This window comes from Argiope bruennichi, chromosome 4 (assembly GCF_947563725.1).
Source record: "Argiope bruennichi chromosome 4, qqArgBrue1.1, whole genome shotgun sequence".
In the NCBI taxonomy this organism is placed as follows: Eukaryota; Metazoa; Arthropoda; class Arachnida; order Araneae; family Araneidae; genus Argiope; species Argiope bruennichi.
In genome coordinates this window covers 105,457,209-105,478,657 of record NC_079154.1, presented here as the reverse complement: position 1 = coordinate 105,478,657, position 21,449 = coordinate 105,457,209, and the positions used below count along the sequence as shown (strand labels likewise).

Sequence of the window (21,449 nt, the reverse complement as noted above, 5' to 3'; positions counted from 1 at the left end):
GGATGTTATCCCAAACTCTCTACATATGAAATTCTAGAGTTTGAGCAAAGCTGTGAAGGTCACGAATGCTTAGATTTTTAGTTTCAGAACTCCGCACATGAGAGTGTTGTGTTCCGAAATAGAGTAAACATATTTTTTTGCGAGTAACTGAAATCAGCATTTGATATAGAACTAAGATTTTTGAAGGAAGGTTACACACCAAATTTCGTTTATTTAATTTAAGTCATTGAATTTTTGTTATCGCCTTTACAAGCATTAAGGAATACGTATTAGCAGATGGTAAGTCCTTTGATGGATTTCATTCAAAATTTGAAAAGAATTTACTTTTTAGATGCTGAAATTCTTTTATCTAAGTCTTCGCATCCTATAAATAGATTTCTTTCAAACTTGGATAAGAATCTGCAAATTTAGAATTAAAACTACATACTGAATTTCATTTGTCTAGCTCTAAACGGTTTTGAATTATGTGTTCATAAATGCGCAAGTAGACGTAATTCCAGAAATGCGTTTATCGGACATAAGGAGATCTCAAATGGGAAGATTCATCAAAATTGCAAATTTTTGAGATTTCAAATTCGAGTTCAATTTTTTTTTGATAATTACAATACTTTTTGTATATACTTTATATATGAGAGAGTAGAATTCCTTCCTTGTGTTTTGTCCTTCATATTATAATAAAAAAAACTAAATAGGATTTTGGGTATTTTTCTAACGAACGAGTCTAAAATTTGATGAAATCTAACATTGGGGAAGAAACCACATACGAAATTTAATTTGCCTAAATCGTAGTGCTTCCAATTTATTACTTCAACGTAAAGAAAATATATAGACCGACCGATGGTAAACCAAAATTTTATCAAAGTCGTCAAAACTTTGATATAGGTCTACAATTCTAAGAATGAATTAATGAACTAAATTTGAACTATTTAGTATTTGTATTTTTTGACTTAAAACATATGCATACATATGAAAGCAAAAATAGATCATTTTTCTGTAGACGAATTTCATATAAAATTTGATAGAAATCTGCAGTTTTGGTTTAAAACATTATATCAAAATTCCTTTGTTCTACTTGTATTCTTGTTTAATTGTATTTTCAAAGACGGACAGGTATAATAGACAAAGATAATTCCAAAAGTGTTTTCTTATTTAATTGTTATTAAGGGGTGCTTGAAACGTTGAGATTTATCAAAGTCTTGAAGTAATATTTCTGATGATTACAATATTTTCTTTCTGTATTTTTCTTGAAAGACGAAGTAAATCAGTAATACGGGTGATATTCAAAATTCTGTTCATAACTGTACTCACTTTCTTTCACGCGAAGTTCGACTTCAATGAACATAAAATTAAATTAAAATTAATTAACTGATGCAAGTTATATCTTTAAATTATTCTTAAAAATATATAATTTAGGTATTATTTTTTTAGAAATTCAAAAAATAAAATCTTTAACAACATGATGTATATTTAAATAAAAATAATAAAAATCAAACATCAAGTTTCAAGAAAAAAAATTTCAGCTTAAATTATAGTTTATTGCACATATTGTTTTTATTTTGAGTTCATGTACTCTATTTCAAAAGCACTGCTTTAAGTATTTCTTTTTCTGTAAATAATCCAATAAATAAAAGAATTTTTTAAGTTAATGGTTCTTTTCCCTTGTTATTCTCAACAGCAGGTGAAAAAAGGTTCTGCATGTCTTATATTATCTATATACGTAATGCTCCGCGTTGCCAATGAGGATTTGCAAGCTTTCTTATTGGGCGTTCTGTCGATACCTAAATCACGAAGAGGCAGCAGTAGTTGTTCATTCATCGCTGATGAATTCCTCTTAGTCATCCAGAGCTTTGATCAAATAATGAATCCAGATTACTGTGGTTTCGTGGGTTTTTTTTTTTTTTTTTGAATTCGTGATAGACACCAAAAGATATTCAGAAATGGGAATATTATGAAACACATTTTAAAATATTAATTTTCTGGGGTTTTTTTTTTATATAGTAAGTACACATAAAAAAGACCTTTTATAAAGAAAAAAACTATTATAATTGAGAAAATAAAAATGTAAAGTTATTTGCTCAAAATATAGTTATCAAAAGAAATTCATTTTATTTGAATCAATATATATATATATATAAATATATTGATTCAAATAATATATTATATATATATATCTAATATATAAAATTCTCGTGTCACAGTTTTCGTTGCCATACTCCTCCGAAACGGCTTGACCGATTTTGATGAAATTTTTTGTGCTTATCCGGTATCTATGAGAATCGGCCAACATCTATTTTTCATCCCCCTAAATGTTAGGGGTAGTCAATTATTAATTAAAAACTAACTTTCCCGCCAAAAAAATCTTCCATTTTCCCACCGCCAACTTTTCCGCCAAAAAATCTTCAATTTTCCCCAACGCCAAATGATTTAGGCTTTAGTTCTTTTTTTCTCCCAACAGTAATGAGGCTAGGGTTAAGATTTTTCGGCGGATTATTTCAAACGATTCTGTTTATTTTCTTAATGTTTTATGCATTTAAAATTAAACATTGTTAATTAATCCATGTTTCAGATTCATTCTGAAGTACTTTTGAATTAAAATAGCACAGAATAAAGGAAATTAAAAATGTCTAATCTTCATAGCGTTACCCCAACTGGCGTAGAAAAATTCACGCATTTGCGTTACGTAAAAGGCGAAGAAAATTCACGCATGCGCACTGTGTTCTGATCGTTGGCATGGCAACCATTATCAACGGACGATTTAAATTACTTTTAGGTTAGTTGTATGCTTTTGTAAGTAAATTGTATTTATGTTATATATTTTTTGTATATGCTTATAGTTTTAAGTACATCGTTTTTTAAGTAGTTTTTTTTAACCTGTTTACAATGATTTAAATTATTTTTAGGTTAGTTGCATGCTTTTGTAATTAAATTGTATTTATGTTAGTTATATATATATTTTTTATATATGCTTATAGTTTTAAGTACGTCGTTTTTTAAGTAGTTTTTTTTAACCTGTTTTCAATGATTTAAATTATTTTTAGGTTAGTTGCATGCTTTTGTAATTAAATTGTATTTATGTTAGTTATATATATATTTTTATATATGCTTATAGTTTTAAGTACATCGTTTTTTAAGTAGTTTTTTTAAACCTGTTTTCGACAGATTATTTTAAACGATTCATTTTATTTTCTGAGTGTTTGATGCATTTAAAATGAAACATTGTTAATGAATCGATCCATTCATGATGAATCTGAGAAAATTTTGTTGACAAATGCTTGAGATATTACATAAATTAAGAAAGATATTCTTTAGTGCCCATAAAGTTTAAACGCTCAGTGACTCTATTATCAGTAATCATATTATTAAAAAAATGCTTTGTTTCAGTAAAAAATATTGTTATATTAATTGCAGATTAATCCTTTACACTTTAATTTAAAGCATAAATTCTACGAGGGGTAACAGAAAATTAGAGAGATACATATCACGTTATGACTGAAGGCCTTTATAATATTATGAGTGAATTATATGACTATCAAAATTTGAAGTTTTAAAATATTTTGCTGAAGAAGTTGGAATTGCATAAAATATTTAATTATTAAAATTTTAACGAACACTAAGATTGGCGAACCGGCTGGTCGCCAAAGGCGGCTAGTATATATATATATATATATATATATATATACAAAAAATACTACCACGTACTTTTTTTCTTCATACTTCTTACATACTCCTTGTAATTTACACACAGTTGGCATTCGACGATCATTATACTTTTTGAATAATAATTTAGTTTTGATAGAAATTTAGGGATTTTTTAATTTTTCATATACGAAATACACTAAGAGTAAGTTAGTGGCCCTGCAATTGTCGAAAAATTAACCTAAAGACTTTGATGAAAGTCTGCGTTTTTTTATTTCTGTGTATCCGAAAAAAAATCATTTTTAAAATTATATTTGCGTCTTTTATTGTATATTTGGCTAATATCACTCAAAAGATGAAACGAGGTAGGCATATGAAATTTAATATTCAATTTTCATTTCAAATTTGTAGATTTGCTTCAAATTTTAGGTCAAATCCATTAACTAGAAGATCTACTTTTCCAAAACAGGTACCTGACTTTTTTTATATCGGAAAACTAATTTTCGTCATCCAAAAATTTTAAAAAAAATATTTATTCAATGATGTCATTTTTATTGTTAAATGATTTTTTTTCTGATTCCTCCAATATTTAAAAGTAATTTGATTTTAATTACATGCAGTTCGTCCTGTTTCACGTACAAGTTGAAAACAGACAGATAAATAGTCTTCCTTTAACAAAACTTAGACAAATATTTGATACAGATTTATAATGATTGTTTACATGCCCCATGCCAAATTTCATTTATCTAACTTGTTGCTCTTTTGAGTTTTTTTGTACATAGAGAACCAATCGTTTGACAGTATATTTCTGAAATTTGATACAGATACGAAATTTTAGTGTGAACAATACATGCCAAATTTTATTAATCTATATCTTATGTTTTCGTGTTATCTTTTTAACACAGAAAAGGACTGATAGCCTATCCTTCACTGTACAAAATATTTTATAAATTTATACGCTCAAATGCACGCAAAAAGAAAGGTAGGCAACAAATTTATTTCCTTTTTTTTGGTAAATAATAGTTTACAAAAGAAATTCACAAAAATCCCTTGTTTGAATTTTTTGATAATCATGCGTTCTCTTAATATTTATTTCAACGTATATTGGACAAGAAAATGCCACATTTTTATTTATTTCAAATTTACGGTTATTAAAAAATGAATTTTATGATTGGCATTTTTAATTTAAAAGTTCTTCTTCCTTACCTATCTTGTTTATAACATTTTATCAAGACTGTTGCCATAGCAACGTATTCAAGCGTAAATTTATCATAAGATATATATATATAATTTGTCATAAGGTTTTAAAAGTCTTCGCGTTGGTTTCATTTAAGAGTTTGAAATATATGCGTATATATAAAAACTCGCTCAACTTCCATTCTTTTTATTTGACAAATGTTTTCAATGATGAGATTTTTCTACAGAAATTTTTATGTAGTTTTATAAATAGACATAATCTGAAAAATCAATACAAAGCGATAATTTCAGTTTATGCCAAATACATGAGAGAAATACCCATAGAAAAAAAAACCCATTTCAAACAGAAAAATATATAGTTTAGACAGATGGCGACATAGATAAACAAGTGCTGACGACCAACAAAGATCAGAAAGATTATTTTTTGTCGAATGAAATTGGCATCTGAATTTTTATTGAGTTTTATTGACTGCAGTATTTCGAGGTTTCCTTTATTTTTACACTTTTAAACTCAAACGATTTTTTATATCAATTTATATTTCGCAAATAAAAAAATGCACCATTATTCTAGTACATTATTAATAATGTGAAAATAATTAACCCTTAATCAAAGGCTAAAATTCACAAAGAAGAAAATTATCTTAATTAAATGATGTCTGATAAATGTAAGCTTATTATTTTTTTAAACGATGAAGATTACAATAGATTGAATTGATATACAGTTAATGTAAAATAGTATGAATAGAATTTTTAAAAATTCATTTGAACAGAGCTGAAAAATTGTTCCAATATTTAAAAATGTCAGAATGTTAGGCAATCATGGATTTCTATATCTACATTAAGTTAACAATAAGTTCATTTTATAGATGATTATATTATATATTAATATTTTTAAATGTGTTTCTATTATTTGCAATAGCTGTTATTATTAATAGTTCTTCTTTTGAGTGGATAAATTGCAAAACTAATGAAATAATTAGCGAAATTCAATATTCAACTTGAAGGGGGTAAAAAACATATCGCCAATTAGATGAAATCGAGGAGTTCATAACAATAGTGTGTTACGATTGAAAAATCGACTATATTAGCGTATTATTATAATAACTTTTATACACTAAGTACAATGGTAGTGTATTTTTCTAGGGAAAAAAAGACATAATAACAATTTTATTGGCTTAAGATGTTGATCTGGCTATCGAAAAGTTTATCGAAAGTTTTATAAGTCTTCATATGGTTATGTTACCAAATAGGGAGTGAAAGTTTTATCATTAGTTTTTCGTATTTAAATAAAAGGTATTAAACAGGAAAACTTTAATATAAGAACCTGTGTATTAAAAAGACCTATATCATGAGCTATAAAACATAGTGATCACTTAATTATAGCAAGAGTATATTTTAAAGAAATGCAAATTTGGAAAAATATTTTTCTTGTTTTTAAAAATTTAAGCGAAACTTTAAGAATTCCACGTATGTGTATGTTATATAGAGAGAAATAAATGGCAAATTTTTTATGTCAAGATCTGTATTTGTTTTTAAAAAAAACTCTACTTTGTCGAAAAGAAACAGGGTCGTCGAAAAATGTCCATAAGTACTTTTCAAGCAGTAAGAATTCTTGAACCGAATTTTTTTTTCATTCTTAAAGTGTTATTTTATGATTTTAATTAGTAACCATTTAAAAAAATATATAAAGACATACAAATGAATCCTAAAATATTATTACGTTCAGATATATATTTCAGAAAATAGTTTAAAATCTCCTTCATTTTTTTACCTTCTCGTTAATGAGGCATATGAAAAAAAATGTATCATAATCCTCAAAAAAAATAAATAATAAATAATAATAATAAAAAAATAAATAAATAAATAAAATTTTAAAACATCGAATTAGAGTTTTTGATGAATAAGTATCCTTTACATTCCAGACCTTCACCAGTCTGAAAGAAAAGGATTTTTAGTATTACTTCTGCCTGTAACTCAAAACGATTTGAGAAAAAACTGATTAAATTTATTTTTAACACCAAATTCATTGATTTCTATTAAATTTTGAGAAAAGTTCATCTACAGAAAATCTATCTATTTGTCTCTCCGAGTACAAGTGTACAAGGTAAGTACAAAATGCAAAGAGCCAGATGAATGAAATTTGGTATACATTTTAAAAATATGTAATGCAGAATCGAATCAAATTTTAAACGGAATCCATTGAGTGGTCAACCGTCTGTCGGTCGCATGTGTACGTAATCATTCGCCTGCGTAATAACTCAATATCGAAACAACTCGGATAAATAAGATTTAGTATATTTGTCAAATTTTGACTTAAAATCGGTAAAAAAAATGACGTTCAAAATACATCCATGGTTAATTTTACTATACTCCGAAGCACAAAACGCTCATATGTAAGACTGCAAAAATAAAATTTTGAGATTTCATCACGCTAATGTCTACGTCCAAAGTCCAAAATTTAATTGTAGGGAAGGGGAATAACCCCATTTTCAAACAATATGCGATATAGTTCCGGGGAAATCGTTCTTATTGGTTTTATGAGGAGAGGAAATTTGAATTAAATATTAATACAAAACATAGAGAATGGAAATCATAAATATTAATATCACTTCACATTCATAGTAATTTATTATTCACTTAAAAAAATGTTAGAATGCTGCTTAGAACAAAGCACTGATGTCTCTTGCTGAATTATCTAAATTAATTACTAATGAAAAAATATTATTCATGTAAATAATTATCTCATTTTCAGAAGTATATGCCTTTACAGACATGTCTAAAAACTTGAATAAATAATTTGAATTGTAAAGCAGCAGAAAAGATAAATCTTTAGAATATATAAATAATAATTTTGTTTTGTTTTATCTTTCTGAAATTTTTAAAGTTTACTCGTTTGCTAAGTCCCAAAGAAAAATTGAAGATTATTTATATACTTAATAGAAAAACAAACTTGCTACTTAAAATAAAAAATAGGGTGATATGATTTTAGGAGTAAAGGAAACAGAATGAAAGTAATTTAAGTGAGATTATTTTAAATTCAGATTAAAAATAGGATGTTTAAACTACTTTCTCTCTTAATACTAAACACAAACACTATCTTAACTTGAAAAGGTATGAACAAAATTAAACATGTAGATGAATTGTTTTTTTTTCAGATAGATATATACATATTGACGATTTTAGTCACTTTGAGACTATTCAGTTAAATAACCAATTGGATAGAAAAATAATTTTCTGTATTTTAATAGATTAATAAAATCATTTTCAATGAAAAAAATTATTTATTTATTTATTTTATTTTAGCCATTAATACATTTATAATTCATCAAGGAATCTAAAAGTTTTTTTTTTGAAATTTATTAGATGACACTGTTGTAACGGAATAAAAATTTAATTAATTTTAATAAACTATTAATTATTTCAATAATTAAACGATACATAATAAACGATAATACGATCAATAATTAACGATATCAAATTAAACAAATACATGTTTAAAGAAAGAAAAGATCAGGAAAAATTCATTGATGGATTGAAAAAATATACATTCTATTAATATAAAATTAAATGACACTATTAAAATAAGTAATTAAAATTTAATTATTTTAAATTGCACACAAATTAGAACAGAACGCGGTTAAAAGAGATTTGGAAAGTTATAATCCAAGAACGAAAATATTGACAACAGGTGCTTTATTGCATACTTTTTGATATAAACGGTAGAAGGATAGAAGAATTCTTTGAAATGGAATACGAACCATGTAAAAGAATACCTAGTTTCTCGGAATGCTACTTGCTGAAAAAATTTGCATAATTTGAATGTAATATACTAGTTGGTGATTCGCTGAATACGAACCTATAATTTCGTGGAGTTTTATGGATATATTATGTTTAAAATATGTGTATAGTATATGTTTTGCAAAATAGTACTATATCTCCGAAACACGAAGAAATTGAAGGAAATAAACGACCATTGCATTATTTGTTATTTACTACTTATGCAGTTACATCTGAAATTTATACAGTTAAACCGATTGCTCTTTTAATTTACAAAGGATTTGGAAACTATTTTTCCTAAAAAGATGATATTAGAATTAATTTTTGGTCATTCAGTTTCTGCAGCGAAATTTTCATTATTTCAATATCTTATAATTATTAGCATAATGTGAAAAAGGCGTTAAGTATTTTATTTTAATATGAAGTATTTTCTATAAAACTGTCTCAAGCATCATTTTTAAACCATTCCTTGACTATATGAATTTTTTTTTAGTTTTGGTGGAAATTCCTAATCTCTTAAAGTTTTAATTTAAGTTTAGATTTGCCTCCTTGTAAATCTACATTACATCTTTATTGCAATAAAATAATAATTAAAATATAATATTTTTAAAAAAAATTTCGTGCATCTAGTATTCCTTACAATGCAAAAATAATGACATCAATAATTAGTTTCATTATGATGATGTTCTAATTGTATTCATATTGCTTTTACGCTTTTATATCATATATCCGTCTCATTCAACATATTTTCCGTGATATTTTAATGTTTTGAATGGTACAAAAATCTAAATGATATATTTAACATGCTTTAAAAAATTCTAAAAAATTAAAATACAAATATCTTGAATTTAAGAATCAAAAACGATTTTTGGAAATTTAATCCATAATTTCATAATTCCGACCTTTTTATGAATTCATCTTTATCAACTATACTTAAGAGTATGTAATTAATTATGCTTTAAAAATTAAATGCAGTTCAGTGCATTTATAAATTAATGATGATGATGACGACTACTTATAATGATGCATTAATTATTTCGAAAAAAAATGCAACGTCAGAAATTTTTTTGATGATCTATCAAACCAGCTATATTCTAAATACGTAATTTGGAAATGAATTTTTGTTGGATAATTGAATCCTAATAATAATCAGTATGGCACTGATATCAAGTTTAAATGCATGAAAGCATAAACATCAAATTGCAAAGAAAACATAGAGCTAGATTTAAAAGATGTGTTTTATTTCGATGTTAGATTTTATGTTATTTCTTCTCATTATTTTATTCTTAGATTCCTCAAAAGAATTTATAAAATTGTATGCAAATTCCTATATATATTAAAAGAAATGAGATATAAAGTAATAATATATCATTTATATGAAATTATATATGATTGTTTGTTTATAAAAATCTTTGATGATTTTCGTTTCTTTTTTTGTTTCACAAAAGATATAAAATAAAAGTTTTTTTTATTATTTATTGTAATATTGAAAGATCACTTTAGAATAATCATTTTCTTAGTTAAATAAATATTTTAAAAGAAATGCAGTATAAAAAAAGTGAATTGTACATTTTTACTATATTTATTACATAATAAATAAAAAGAGCAAAAAAAAAATATTGAAAGAGTTTGAGTTAGATCGCTTTTAATTTTATTATTAATCATCATTTCCAAAAATTTGGAATGTATAATTGAATAAAACATTAGTATAAAACGATTTAATAACTCTATAAGTTTACACAGCTTTACATTTCAGAAAAATCATGTGCGTAATAATATGACTCATTTGGCATTTCGCACTTACGAATTTTAAAACAAGTTACAAATTTTGAAAGAGAAGCAATAAATATAAAATATTCACATTTCGTCAACCGCATTATTCATACGAACAATTCCAACGTTTCATTACAATTAAAAGAATGAAATATTTTATAGCAATAGAAAACTTAAATTAATTTGCAAACGATTAATTTTGCTTTTGAAAAAAAATTATATTAATTTCGTTTTCACATATACAAATAAATATTTTTTGCCTACCTTTATCTTTGGGATTTTTTTCGTCGAATTTCTTTGTAGGAATTAGCAAAGCCGGAGTCTTCTCCGAAGCCATCTTTCTTCGATGAATCTATCTCTTATTTTGAAATGTTCTGGTCTGCCATTGTTGATACATCTGCTTGCGTCTCTGGAGTGACGTCACATTGTTCGTTTTTCTTTTATTACTCGTGGATATCGTTTGGCGTCTCGATTATAGCGCTCTCAGCGAATTGTTTGTTTTTATTCTTAGAGAAAAAAAATGGTATATAGAATTTATTTTAGAAAATTTCATTGAAATATTTTTCGACTATGCTAATTCTAATTTTTAAGAGATAATTTTTTAAGCCCATAGTTCTGATAGGTAGAATTTTAGTTAGAGCTAAATAAATAAATAACTAAAATGATACTGATTATAAGGATTTAAAGCTTACTATTAGGAAATATTCTCGGAAATTTTTTAACTGAAGCTAAACCATGAATTATGTTGAAAAAGCGTTTTAAAGTTATGTAGTATTTGAACTAATTTAAATTAATTCAATTTATTGATTTATATTTCTTGTTGCATAACTGTATATATCGAAAACGAATTGATATGATCAAAAGCTTAGTTTTAAAACTTCTAATCAAAAATTTGATTGTTGAATGGTGCACGATTCATAGGTTCACGATATGATGTTCTTATTCAGATTTAATTTGTTTTTTGTAATTCCTCTACATGAAACAATATTGTTCTCTTAAAATAAAAGAAGTCATTTTGAGATAATATTATATTTTGGATAATTCACAGAAGATTTATTACTGTGTCATCTTCAACAGTCTCTAGTTACCATAAGAGACTATATAAAAAAATATCTATGCTGTAGTGAATTCTATGAGTAATTATATTTGTTTTGAAACTTAATATTGCTGGGCAGGGTTTGTAAGACTTAATTTCTGACTCTTGATTTCAAATATTATAATTTACTTTACATAACATAAATGTTCCATGTTAAAAAAGTTCTTCATTTTTAACTTTAATCCTTCCCATCAGATGGTTACCTTAGATATGAAGTTAAGTCAATACCACAGCCTTAAAGTATCCAGTCAGGAAATTAAAATCAACCACCATACCGAATTCGTAATCCCATATCTGGTGTATCTTCCAAAATTAGTAATAAAAAAATAAACATAAAATTAGTATGAAATGTAGAATAGATCAACATATTTAGAATCAATTTCACAAATTGACAAATATGAAAAATGTGTGTCCAATTATGTACAAATAATACAATATTACATTTTAAAACAAATATAGATATTTAGAGATTTCACAATAACATAGATATTTTAAAGCGTTTTCTAATGGTAATTCGATGAGACTTTTGAAGATGGCACAATATTAAATGACTTCCTTGTATTACCCAAAATATGTTATGATATCAGAAAGACTTCTTTTCATCAAGGACCATCAAAAGGCAACATCACATTGTTTTATGGAGAGAAATTTTTAAAAAAAATACCCTTTTGTGTTTAAAAATTTATTTTATATCTTATAAATCATTTCATGCTTATGAAAACGAACAATGACTCTTTTGTAATTTCTTTTTAAAACTGAACTGTTTCAACTTTCGGCGTTGCAATGATTACAAATATGTATAAAATATTTATAAAATGCAAATAATGGCTATTAGCATATTGTGGTGCATTTGCACAATCCTCCAAAATGCATGGCATAATTAGAAAATACACAAAAAGATTAAGAGTAGTGTTTCTTAATCATCTCTTATTCTATTTATTAATATTATCAATTCAATCATTTCTAATTCGATAAAAATGACTTCTATTTGACAAAAAATCTCTTCTAAGCATTGTAAAAAAATCCGGTATAAAATAAAACATACTGCATTTATTGCCCTTGTAGTTTGGGTGATTCCGTCGACGCATGATTAAAAATGCCAAATCGATTGCCTTATGGAAAGTTACGTGCGGAATAAATTGCTGTAGTTAAGGTTGCGGTTGCGTTTTATAATAAAAAAATTAGTGATGTGAAGTGTTAATATTTCGGATTCAAAATTACGCATTATTAATTCTGAATACGAATGTTCGAATTAATTTTAAACCATTTTATGAATAATCATTCATCTTGACGCATCCGCAAAAGACATTGAATTCATCAAAATAGGGTGAAAATAAAGATAGAAAAGGAGATGCTTCCATTTTATTATTAAAAAAATGAAATGATCCTCCATTATCAAATGGATCAAGTAGTGAATTAGTTGAAATTAGTTCTGCTTATGAATAAGAAATATCGAAGTTTCAAATTAAAATAAATTTATGCTTTTCAAAATGACAGACGAAAAAAAAAAAAACTGATATAAACACGTATCTAACAGGATGAAGGTTCTAGAAATGTTCTTACTATGTCCCCCCCCCCTGCAGGGTCTCAGAACCACTGAAAAGTGATATTAAGACATAAATACGATAAAAATAACAACTATTAATAAGATTTTTATTAAATTTAATATTTTATAAAAAATTAAAAGAAAATTTTATGCAAACACAATTAGTGATATAGAAAAGCTCTTTGAATTTTAAAGAGAATTGAAAGGGAAAATTGCTCTTGTACATTCTATTATACATGGATATTATTAAATATGTATTAATTTTTTATTAATTAAAAATGTACCTCTATCCAAGAATCATTTAAGTGTCAAATTTAGCAACTTTAGTTCCAACGATTTGCCTTGAAAAGTGTTCAGAAAGAATGGTACATTGCTCATGTTTGCATAACACATCACGCAATAGACAACCAATATTGCCGGCGTCCTGGCATAAGGGTAGCGCGTCTTCCCCGTGATCTGGGCCTCCCGGGTTCGAGTCTCGGTTTGGGAATGGTTGTTGTTGTTCTATCTGTGAGATGTGTGAATGTGTCCTCCTGTAAAAAGGGGTAGTGCAAGCAAATGGGTGATGCGTGAGTAGCAAAGTCGAACACTTGGTCCTAATTGGCGCTACTATAAAAACAAGAGACGCTCCATCTCCGGCTTAAATCGCCGTCTTCGTAACAGCGGGCTTGCCCGTGGCAAGTGCAATAAGCAACAACAACAGCTAGTATGTCACCATGCAAATGTTATAAAGTCGTGAAGAATCGCGAACGCACTGTAGAAATACTTCTTTATTAAATCGTGCATTTAGGCAACTGGATCATAAAAGTTTATAGTTAGAGTGACGTTCTGTTTCGAAACAACGAAGGATTTAATTTAGCAAGAGTTTGCAATTTCTGTCCATGGACAGATGACGAGAAAATCTTTCGGTGATATAATTTCTAATCATGGGTAACTGTATCATATATCACTCAATGATTCATTAAATTCTGAAATTCTTTTTTGTGTAGTACTTCAACACACGCGCGATATTATGTATTACTCTTTGATTCATGAAATTCATTTAGCGTAGTACTTCAAAATACTCAGATTTTTTTTACTTTCTCTCATATATAGTAAAGTGAAAGCATAATAATCGGCAAAATAAATAAAATAAAATAATCGAACTCGAGATTTTGACGAATCTCCACGTTTTAGACATTCTTGAGTTCGAAAAACACATTTTTGGAAAATGTCTGTCTGTCTGTGACAAAGACAGCTCAAAAACGCTTTGAGCTAGACGGTTGAAATTTGCTTTAACGGTTGTTACCTCAAATTTGCAGATTTCTACCGATTTAAAAAAAAAATGAAGTATTAAAAGACTTGTGAAAACTAACTAATTAATAAAACTAACTAACAAAAATTAATTAATAAACTTACAAATTAACAAATATTGATAAACAAACAAATAATTAATGAACTATAGTTCATAACAACATTGGAAGTCTAGAAAACATGCGATTTGTTGCTATTGCTTCAGCAGCGAAAACCACATGCGTAGGTTTCTCAAATCCATTCTGTCGCAACTGATAATTATACGAAAGAGGGACATATTGTATATCATTTTCCGGGGATAATTACCAGGACCCCCAAACACATTTACGAAATCAAAGAAACTTACCTTTTCTTGACATGTAAGCACTTTTATCACGCAAAAAAAAAAAAGTGCTTACGTGGCAGGACAGAATAATAATAATGACGGTTTTAAGAACATCTTGCTTCATCAGATAATATTATCAAAAGAAACTTTACTCCCGGGAAAACAATGTTCCGAATTATATATATATTGATTTATTATTTTATTTCTCGTAGTTAGGATTTTTATTTCCTTCCAATTATTTAGTAATTGACAAAATTTCTCAATCTCTAACAGCAGTAAGAGAAAAAGAAAAATAAATGGTCAGAATTAATTAGAAATTAAATTAAATACGATTTAATCCAACACATATGATTTTTTAATCTAAGTGGGTACAAAAATCATTCTGTGGCATTAAAATTTTTAAATGCATGTTCAGATAAATTGTGTTTTTCTTTATTATTTTTCGTGTTAAATGTCATTTTAAAATATAATATCAACACATAGGAGCTGCATAAAAGTTTCAGAGAAGCCCACATCTGAAAATGGAAACAGTACTATCATCATTTGAACATTTGTTCATTCTTTAATTAGCAAAATTTTAGAGCAATATTATATTTATTTTTAAAATAGCAAACCTTCCAATAAACTTCTTTTTGTGCTTATTTTAAAATATTTCGATAACAAAAACTACGTTTTGCAAGAAATCCTTTAATTCGTCTGCTCTTTACAGAATGACGTAGAACAAACGAACAATAATAAACTACAAATATTGCAAAACTTTCCGAAAATCAGAGGGTGAAAAATAATTGAAAAGGAATATTTTTTAAGTATAAATAAGAATTTAAAAAAAACCTATATAGCAATAATTCCATTTCGTTTCGAAATATCAAGAAAGATTTTAAGCTGTATATTCAATACTGAACTAAAAATAGGTAATACTAAAATCAACAGATGTGGATTTTTTTTAATTATCCATTTTTTTAACAAGTAAAAATAATTTATTTTATTCGAAATGTGACTCGGAATATAAGATGCGATATTCTAATTAAAAAATATCTAATTACAGTAAAAACTTTATTTTAGGTTGCAATAATTATATCTAATAAGATTTCATATTCACGTGGAAAATGATTTTGCTTATTTATTTATTTTTGAAGTAGAATTTCAAAGGCTCATAATTAAACACTTTGAATTCTTTACGTAATCAATTCTATATTAAAAATGTTTTGAAGGAAAAAACAAACAAATGGCTTTCAATCTAAAATTAATGCATTACTTGCCACTCCGCGTACATGTGGCGACGGTAAAATTTCCCAGATACATGTCTTTCATTTTCACAAAACTCGCATTGTACTGACAGTAAAATTTACTTTATATGGATATATGATATTGCAATTTGTAGGTAAGTCCCACATTGCTCATACGTAAAATAATGAAGTACGCGAGCGCGATGTTCCTGATAGGCAAACGATCTCGAAATAAGTTAAAAACTGATAAAACTAAAACAATTTAACCAACTCATAAACTAAACAACATATATCAAGTTATACGAATTCGAAGTAGAAAAAAAAGTAAAAATGTCGTGGCCCTTATGTAATATTACCCACTTGATGCTGACAAGCAATTTGTTAAATTATTGAAATAAAACTTTTTAAGAGCATTTCCATACATTTCTAGTTATGCCCTGAATATAAACTTGACATTTTTGTAGTGATTTATTTATTTTAATGACGTTTTAGTAGAACCAACAGGAATGGTCTGTCCAAACGTTTTTCGCATACCCTTGAAAAAGCTCGTCAAGACAGAAAATACTGTGGTGAAAGCTTATAAGCCAGTTAACAGCTACGCTGCACGAGCAGTTGCTTTTGTATCGTGGTCATGTTACTGGACTGCGAACCACAAGATCCCAGGTTCTATCCCTCGCTCATAACAATTAGTCACATTGGTGACCTCGGACGATGAACCTTCAACCTTCGTACAGCTGTTGTGGCGCCATCTACCCACAGTAAACCAAAGTCGTCAGATTCACTTGAAGTAGTAAAACCAAAGTCGTCAGACTCACTTGATGCATCAACACAAAAAAAAAGGCCTCAGCAACCCAAAGTCGTTAGACTCACTTGACGCAGCATCAGCAACCAATCACCCACACACGTTCGCCTCTCAAATGGGTACAGACGCTTTAGAATCAACAGCTAATACATCACCACTCAACAGCCATATAGTTCGTCTCACCCCCGACTCACTGGAGGGAGAGTCTGTGGTGAAAACTTATAAGCCAGTTAACAGCTACGCTGCACGAGCAATTGCTTTTGTATCGTGGTCATGTTACTGGACTGCGAACCACAAAGTCCCAGGTTGTATCCTAACTCTACCCATTCGCTATAATACCTTACATGGCACTAGTGTACAGTCGCTGCGAAATATTCACTTTTTGTGTAAATTTAGCATTTACTGAATCTATCATGTCATCCTTGGCGAGTTATTTGGCGATTAATCCCTGCAATGCGTTATTAGGGTTCAAAAATCAAATTTGTCTTTTAGACACGTTTTTATCAACCGATTGAAGCTAAAATTTGACACAAAATTACATTTGTATTCATAAAATTCCTTATCAGATTTGATATATTTAATCTATTGCGGTTTTGAGTTTATATGTTTTAATAAGTACAGACTAACAGACCATCAATTCCTTGTTGAGTTGGCACAAAATTTCACAGGTGTCTACTCTATAAATATTAAATATGTTCACCGAATTTTATCTATGTAGCATTCTTTATTTTGTAGTTATTGTGTTGACTTATTCGAACAGCCGGACTTCCACTGAGCAAATTTTACACATAATTTGATAGAAATTTGAAAATTTGGTGTAAGGACCATATGCCAAATTTTAACCGTCTGACTCAAAATGTTTGAGTTACCTTTGCCACAGACAGAAAGACGGACCGACATTTTCTAAAAATGTGTTTTTCGAACTCAAGGAGGTCTAAAACATGGAGATTCGACAAAATCTCGGGAAGAATTTTCTGACTAGTACTATATTTTCTCTATATTACATTACGAGAAAATAAAAAAGTAAGCATTGTAATGATTCAGCTTCTTCCCTGCTTGACCATGGTGACGTTTCTTTTTCCCACGCTCCATAATTAGCATCCAGACAGTAATATCAGCAATGGCGACGCCCTACCGCAGTGTAAATGCTTCCAGAGTGCCATATGGTCAACCCCTTTAAAGTAAGGACATCTGGGCAATTAGTGTGAGTCCGGATAAGGGACCACACATGCAGAAAACGGGTATTTGAAACAGATGTAAACCTGCATTCTTTATATTGTAGAGGGCGGCTCTTCAACGGATTCTCACGGTCGACGGTAGACCAGTGAAGTTGTTGCTGAACGATTATTGGATAACCGGGTTCAAAATGGTCAGATGTGAATGAGGGTGGGAACAGAAGAAAAGTGCGAGGAGGTTGGAAGAGAGAAGAATCGTGGAGAAAGAGGAAGAAAGCGGTGAGAGCGGAGTGTCCGACGAGAATTCCACCCGAGAAGATTCGGTGGATCCCTGGAGCTACGCCGGTGTTTGCTAGAACGCTAAGAGTCGGTTAGCTGTTTTTCTTGGGAGGTTTCTCCGAAAGTATTCGAGGAACTATCCTTGTTGTGTCGAATAGAATACTAATAACTCATTTAACCTAGATGATGAACTGTAATTTTGTGTAAATAAAGCTGTAAATAAAGAATTTGATTATAACGCTACCCTTTATTGGATCGGACTGGATCGAGATTTTACAGCATGTATACATATATTACAAAGTTTAATATTTGTGCAATATTTGAATATACTACTTCAAAATCTTTCTTTGGATTTATACTTTAAAATCTTATAGAAATATAAACATTTTTTTTTAAATTTTTTAATAAATTAGCTATTTATTACAGAAAGAATAATAAATAATTTGATTAGAATTTATTATGAAAATGTTGGTATAAATATAAATTTTGCTATATTTTGAAAGTTAATGAAAATTTCTTTGAATTAATATTTAAATTCCAAGTTTCATGCTCCAATTTGATGAAAAACATGCGTCTTGCATTAGAATCTTAAGTACTTTTTAAAAACTCTCCGAAATTAGTCGCATACCTCAAACTGAAGATATGAAATGAACGAACATAAGAATTATTTACAAATCTCGTTCTTGACTCACTTTTTTCTGGATTGCTGGTAGAAAATGTGTTTAGAACGACGATAAAAATTCTCTGTTTGTTCAGCTATTTTACAAAAATATCTTTTCTCGAAGCCCATGATTCTGATGGAATCAGTTTATTACTTTAGGGGCGGCAACAAATAGCATGTGCTTTTCAGTGTGACTCACGTGATTTGCTGTCGGTTGTGATTATTCACTAACTTTACATACGTGGACTGTAACAAATTTATTGCCTTATATAAATTTTTCCTCAATATTTAAAAAAAAATATTGATACCGAGAATGTGGTATAACTCATCTTTGTTTGTGCTAAAAATGTCGACGAGTCCAGTAAAAGGTCTAATAATATCGAAAGGATAAGAAAGGATTTAGATACATAATCAAAGTGTTTTTTTTTTAAATATAAAACCATACTTATTCTTTCCTGTACAGTTTTCCTTTTTCATTTGCGTCAATATTGTGCTCTAAGTATAAGCTAATAGTCGTTTCATCATTCGGTTGCCATGGCAACCACTTTGAAGTAGTTTATTCTTTAAAACAGTTTTGTTTATGACTATGTTTTGTAATGGCGTTTTTGTTTCGAAGTAATTTCTTTTTTTAAGTCACATTTATTTGATGGACTCAGTTCATGTTCAGGTGATAAACGTCATATGTACGCCAATGTTTATTTTTTAATCCATTGCAGTCTTGCAGAAACAAAAATGAGCCACAATACAGAGGAACAAAGCATACAATTAGATGTTAAAGATAGGTGAAATTGCATTTGTCATGTTGTCATGCTCGTGTGACATCACGGAGCTAACTTCCATTCAAGCAATATAGCAAACTTCAGAATTCTTACGACGTTAGAAGCATTTACATATTTAAAACAACAAAGAAAATCAAGGAACCAATCACAATCAACAGTTTTCGATTTCAACAATTTTTGTCTCATATGAAATCTAATGATTTCTAGATACGTCTTAAATAATTGATAATTCTTTTATCACCCACCGTTTTTGTGAAAAATCTCAAAATTTTTATTTAACTGTACTTTCTATATGGCTGAAAACCTTAACTGAATTTCCCAGCTATAACCACTTATAATCCAGCTATCGATTTCGAATTTTTTTTTCTTCATATGAAAGCTCTTGAATCTTAGATACAGCATTGATGGTTGATGTCCTCCATTACGCTCCATTTACGAGAGAAATCTGAAGGACCCTACTTCATTGTACATTCTCCAAGGAAAAAAAAATGGTAAAATCCCCCATTCCCAATCACTATGTTGATTTTGCCACTTTTTATTGCATATGTAAGTTTATAATGTTTAGATACATAATCAATGGTTGCCAATTAAAGTTATCACAAAATAAAATTTTAATGCAACTTTTTAGCAGGGCCGCGGTGGCCTGGTGGTAAAGTATAAGTATAAGAGACGGTTATTAACAGAGGAATGTTAGCAATTCAGAACTACTTGAATGTGTCGATCCCCGTTCAACGTACAATATAGTGAATTTTTGATATGCCATACCACACATTCATAGAAAAGTTTCACTGATGATGCAAAGAATGGACTTCTATGGTTCCCAGAACGATCATTTTGACAGTTCCATCTCGATTAAAGTGACATCTGTTAGTCCAAGTACATTTTTCTGGAAAAGGGAATTTAATTCTTTCTAAAGTTGGGAGAAGAGGAGTAGGGTTTATACAAAAACCGACTTTTTAAAAAACCGGTTTTCAAATTCGACATTTCCAAAAAAACCGGTTTTCGAATTTTTGTCAAAAAAAATTGTATAGGGAAAAATAAAATATTTTTACCTATTCTATTTTTTAAATTTTATTTTAATTTATATAAAATAACAAAAAACAAAATCAATATCAAAGACAAAATATTAAAAAAAAAATTAAAGATTACAAATACATATTACTTACACAAAATAACGAAAACTCAAACAAAAATTTCAAATAATATTTATATTATTTTCACTAATTTTAATTTCTCCTAAGAAAATAGGATTTTAAAAAACATAAAATATCGACTGAACGGTGTCTAAGTCTCGTTCTTATTTTGGACACAATATTGCCTGAAATTGAAAATACTCGTTCACTAGTTACTGAGTTTGGCATCAAATTACAAATCTAAGTTTTTTATTCGTTTGTTCAAATAATGAAAATTCAGCTTTCAGTGTCTTTGGATTTGTAAGTTTTTCTTCGGGGTCTTCAAGAAACTAAACAATTATATTATTTCCGACAGTTATTTTATGAACTGCTTTCAAATGATTATGTAGATTGCTCGTAGATGATCCTTAGGAGCTCAACATTTTATTACAATGATTTCAGATTACCTTGTCTATCCCGAATTTTTTGAAACTATCCCAAACAGCCCCTTACTCATTTTTATCTAAAAATGAAATTAAAGTTATTGAATAAATATTTTTGACGTTTATTTTATAATTTTATTATTTTAACTATTAATATTAATGCAATTTAAAATAATCTAATCCACACATTTTCTAGGAATTTTGAAAAAACAAACAAAAAACAATCTAATTCCGATGCTTGCTAAAGACATAATTTATGTTAAAACGTTGCGAGAAAATATGGAATATTTTAACACCCTGTGTTTTATTTAAAATTCCTTTAAACAGAA

At 28.2% G+C, this 21,449-nt stretch overlaps 1 protein-coding gene across 1 annotated transcript in view; it reads right to left on the bottom strand.

The window, feature by feature from the left end:
- Positions 1 to 10,808, bottom strand: part of LOC129965808 (N-acetyllactosaminide beta-1,3-N-acetylglucosaminyltransferase 3-like) — a 34,531-nt gene extending 23,723 nt beyond the window's left edge. Inside the window, exon 1 of the mRNA XM_056080011.1 lies at positions 10,648 to 10,808. Within this exon, the coding sequence (XP_055935986.1) occupies positions 10,648 to 10,720 (73 nt within the window). The 5' untranslated portion in view covers positions 10,721 to 10,808. The remainder of the gene's footprint in view (positions 1 to 10,647) is intronic.
- Between the last annotated feature and the right edge of the window lie 10,641 nt (positions 10,809 to 21,449).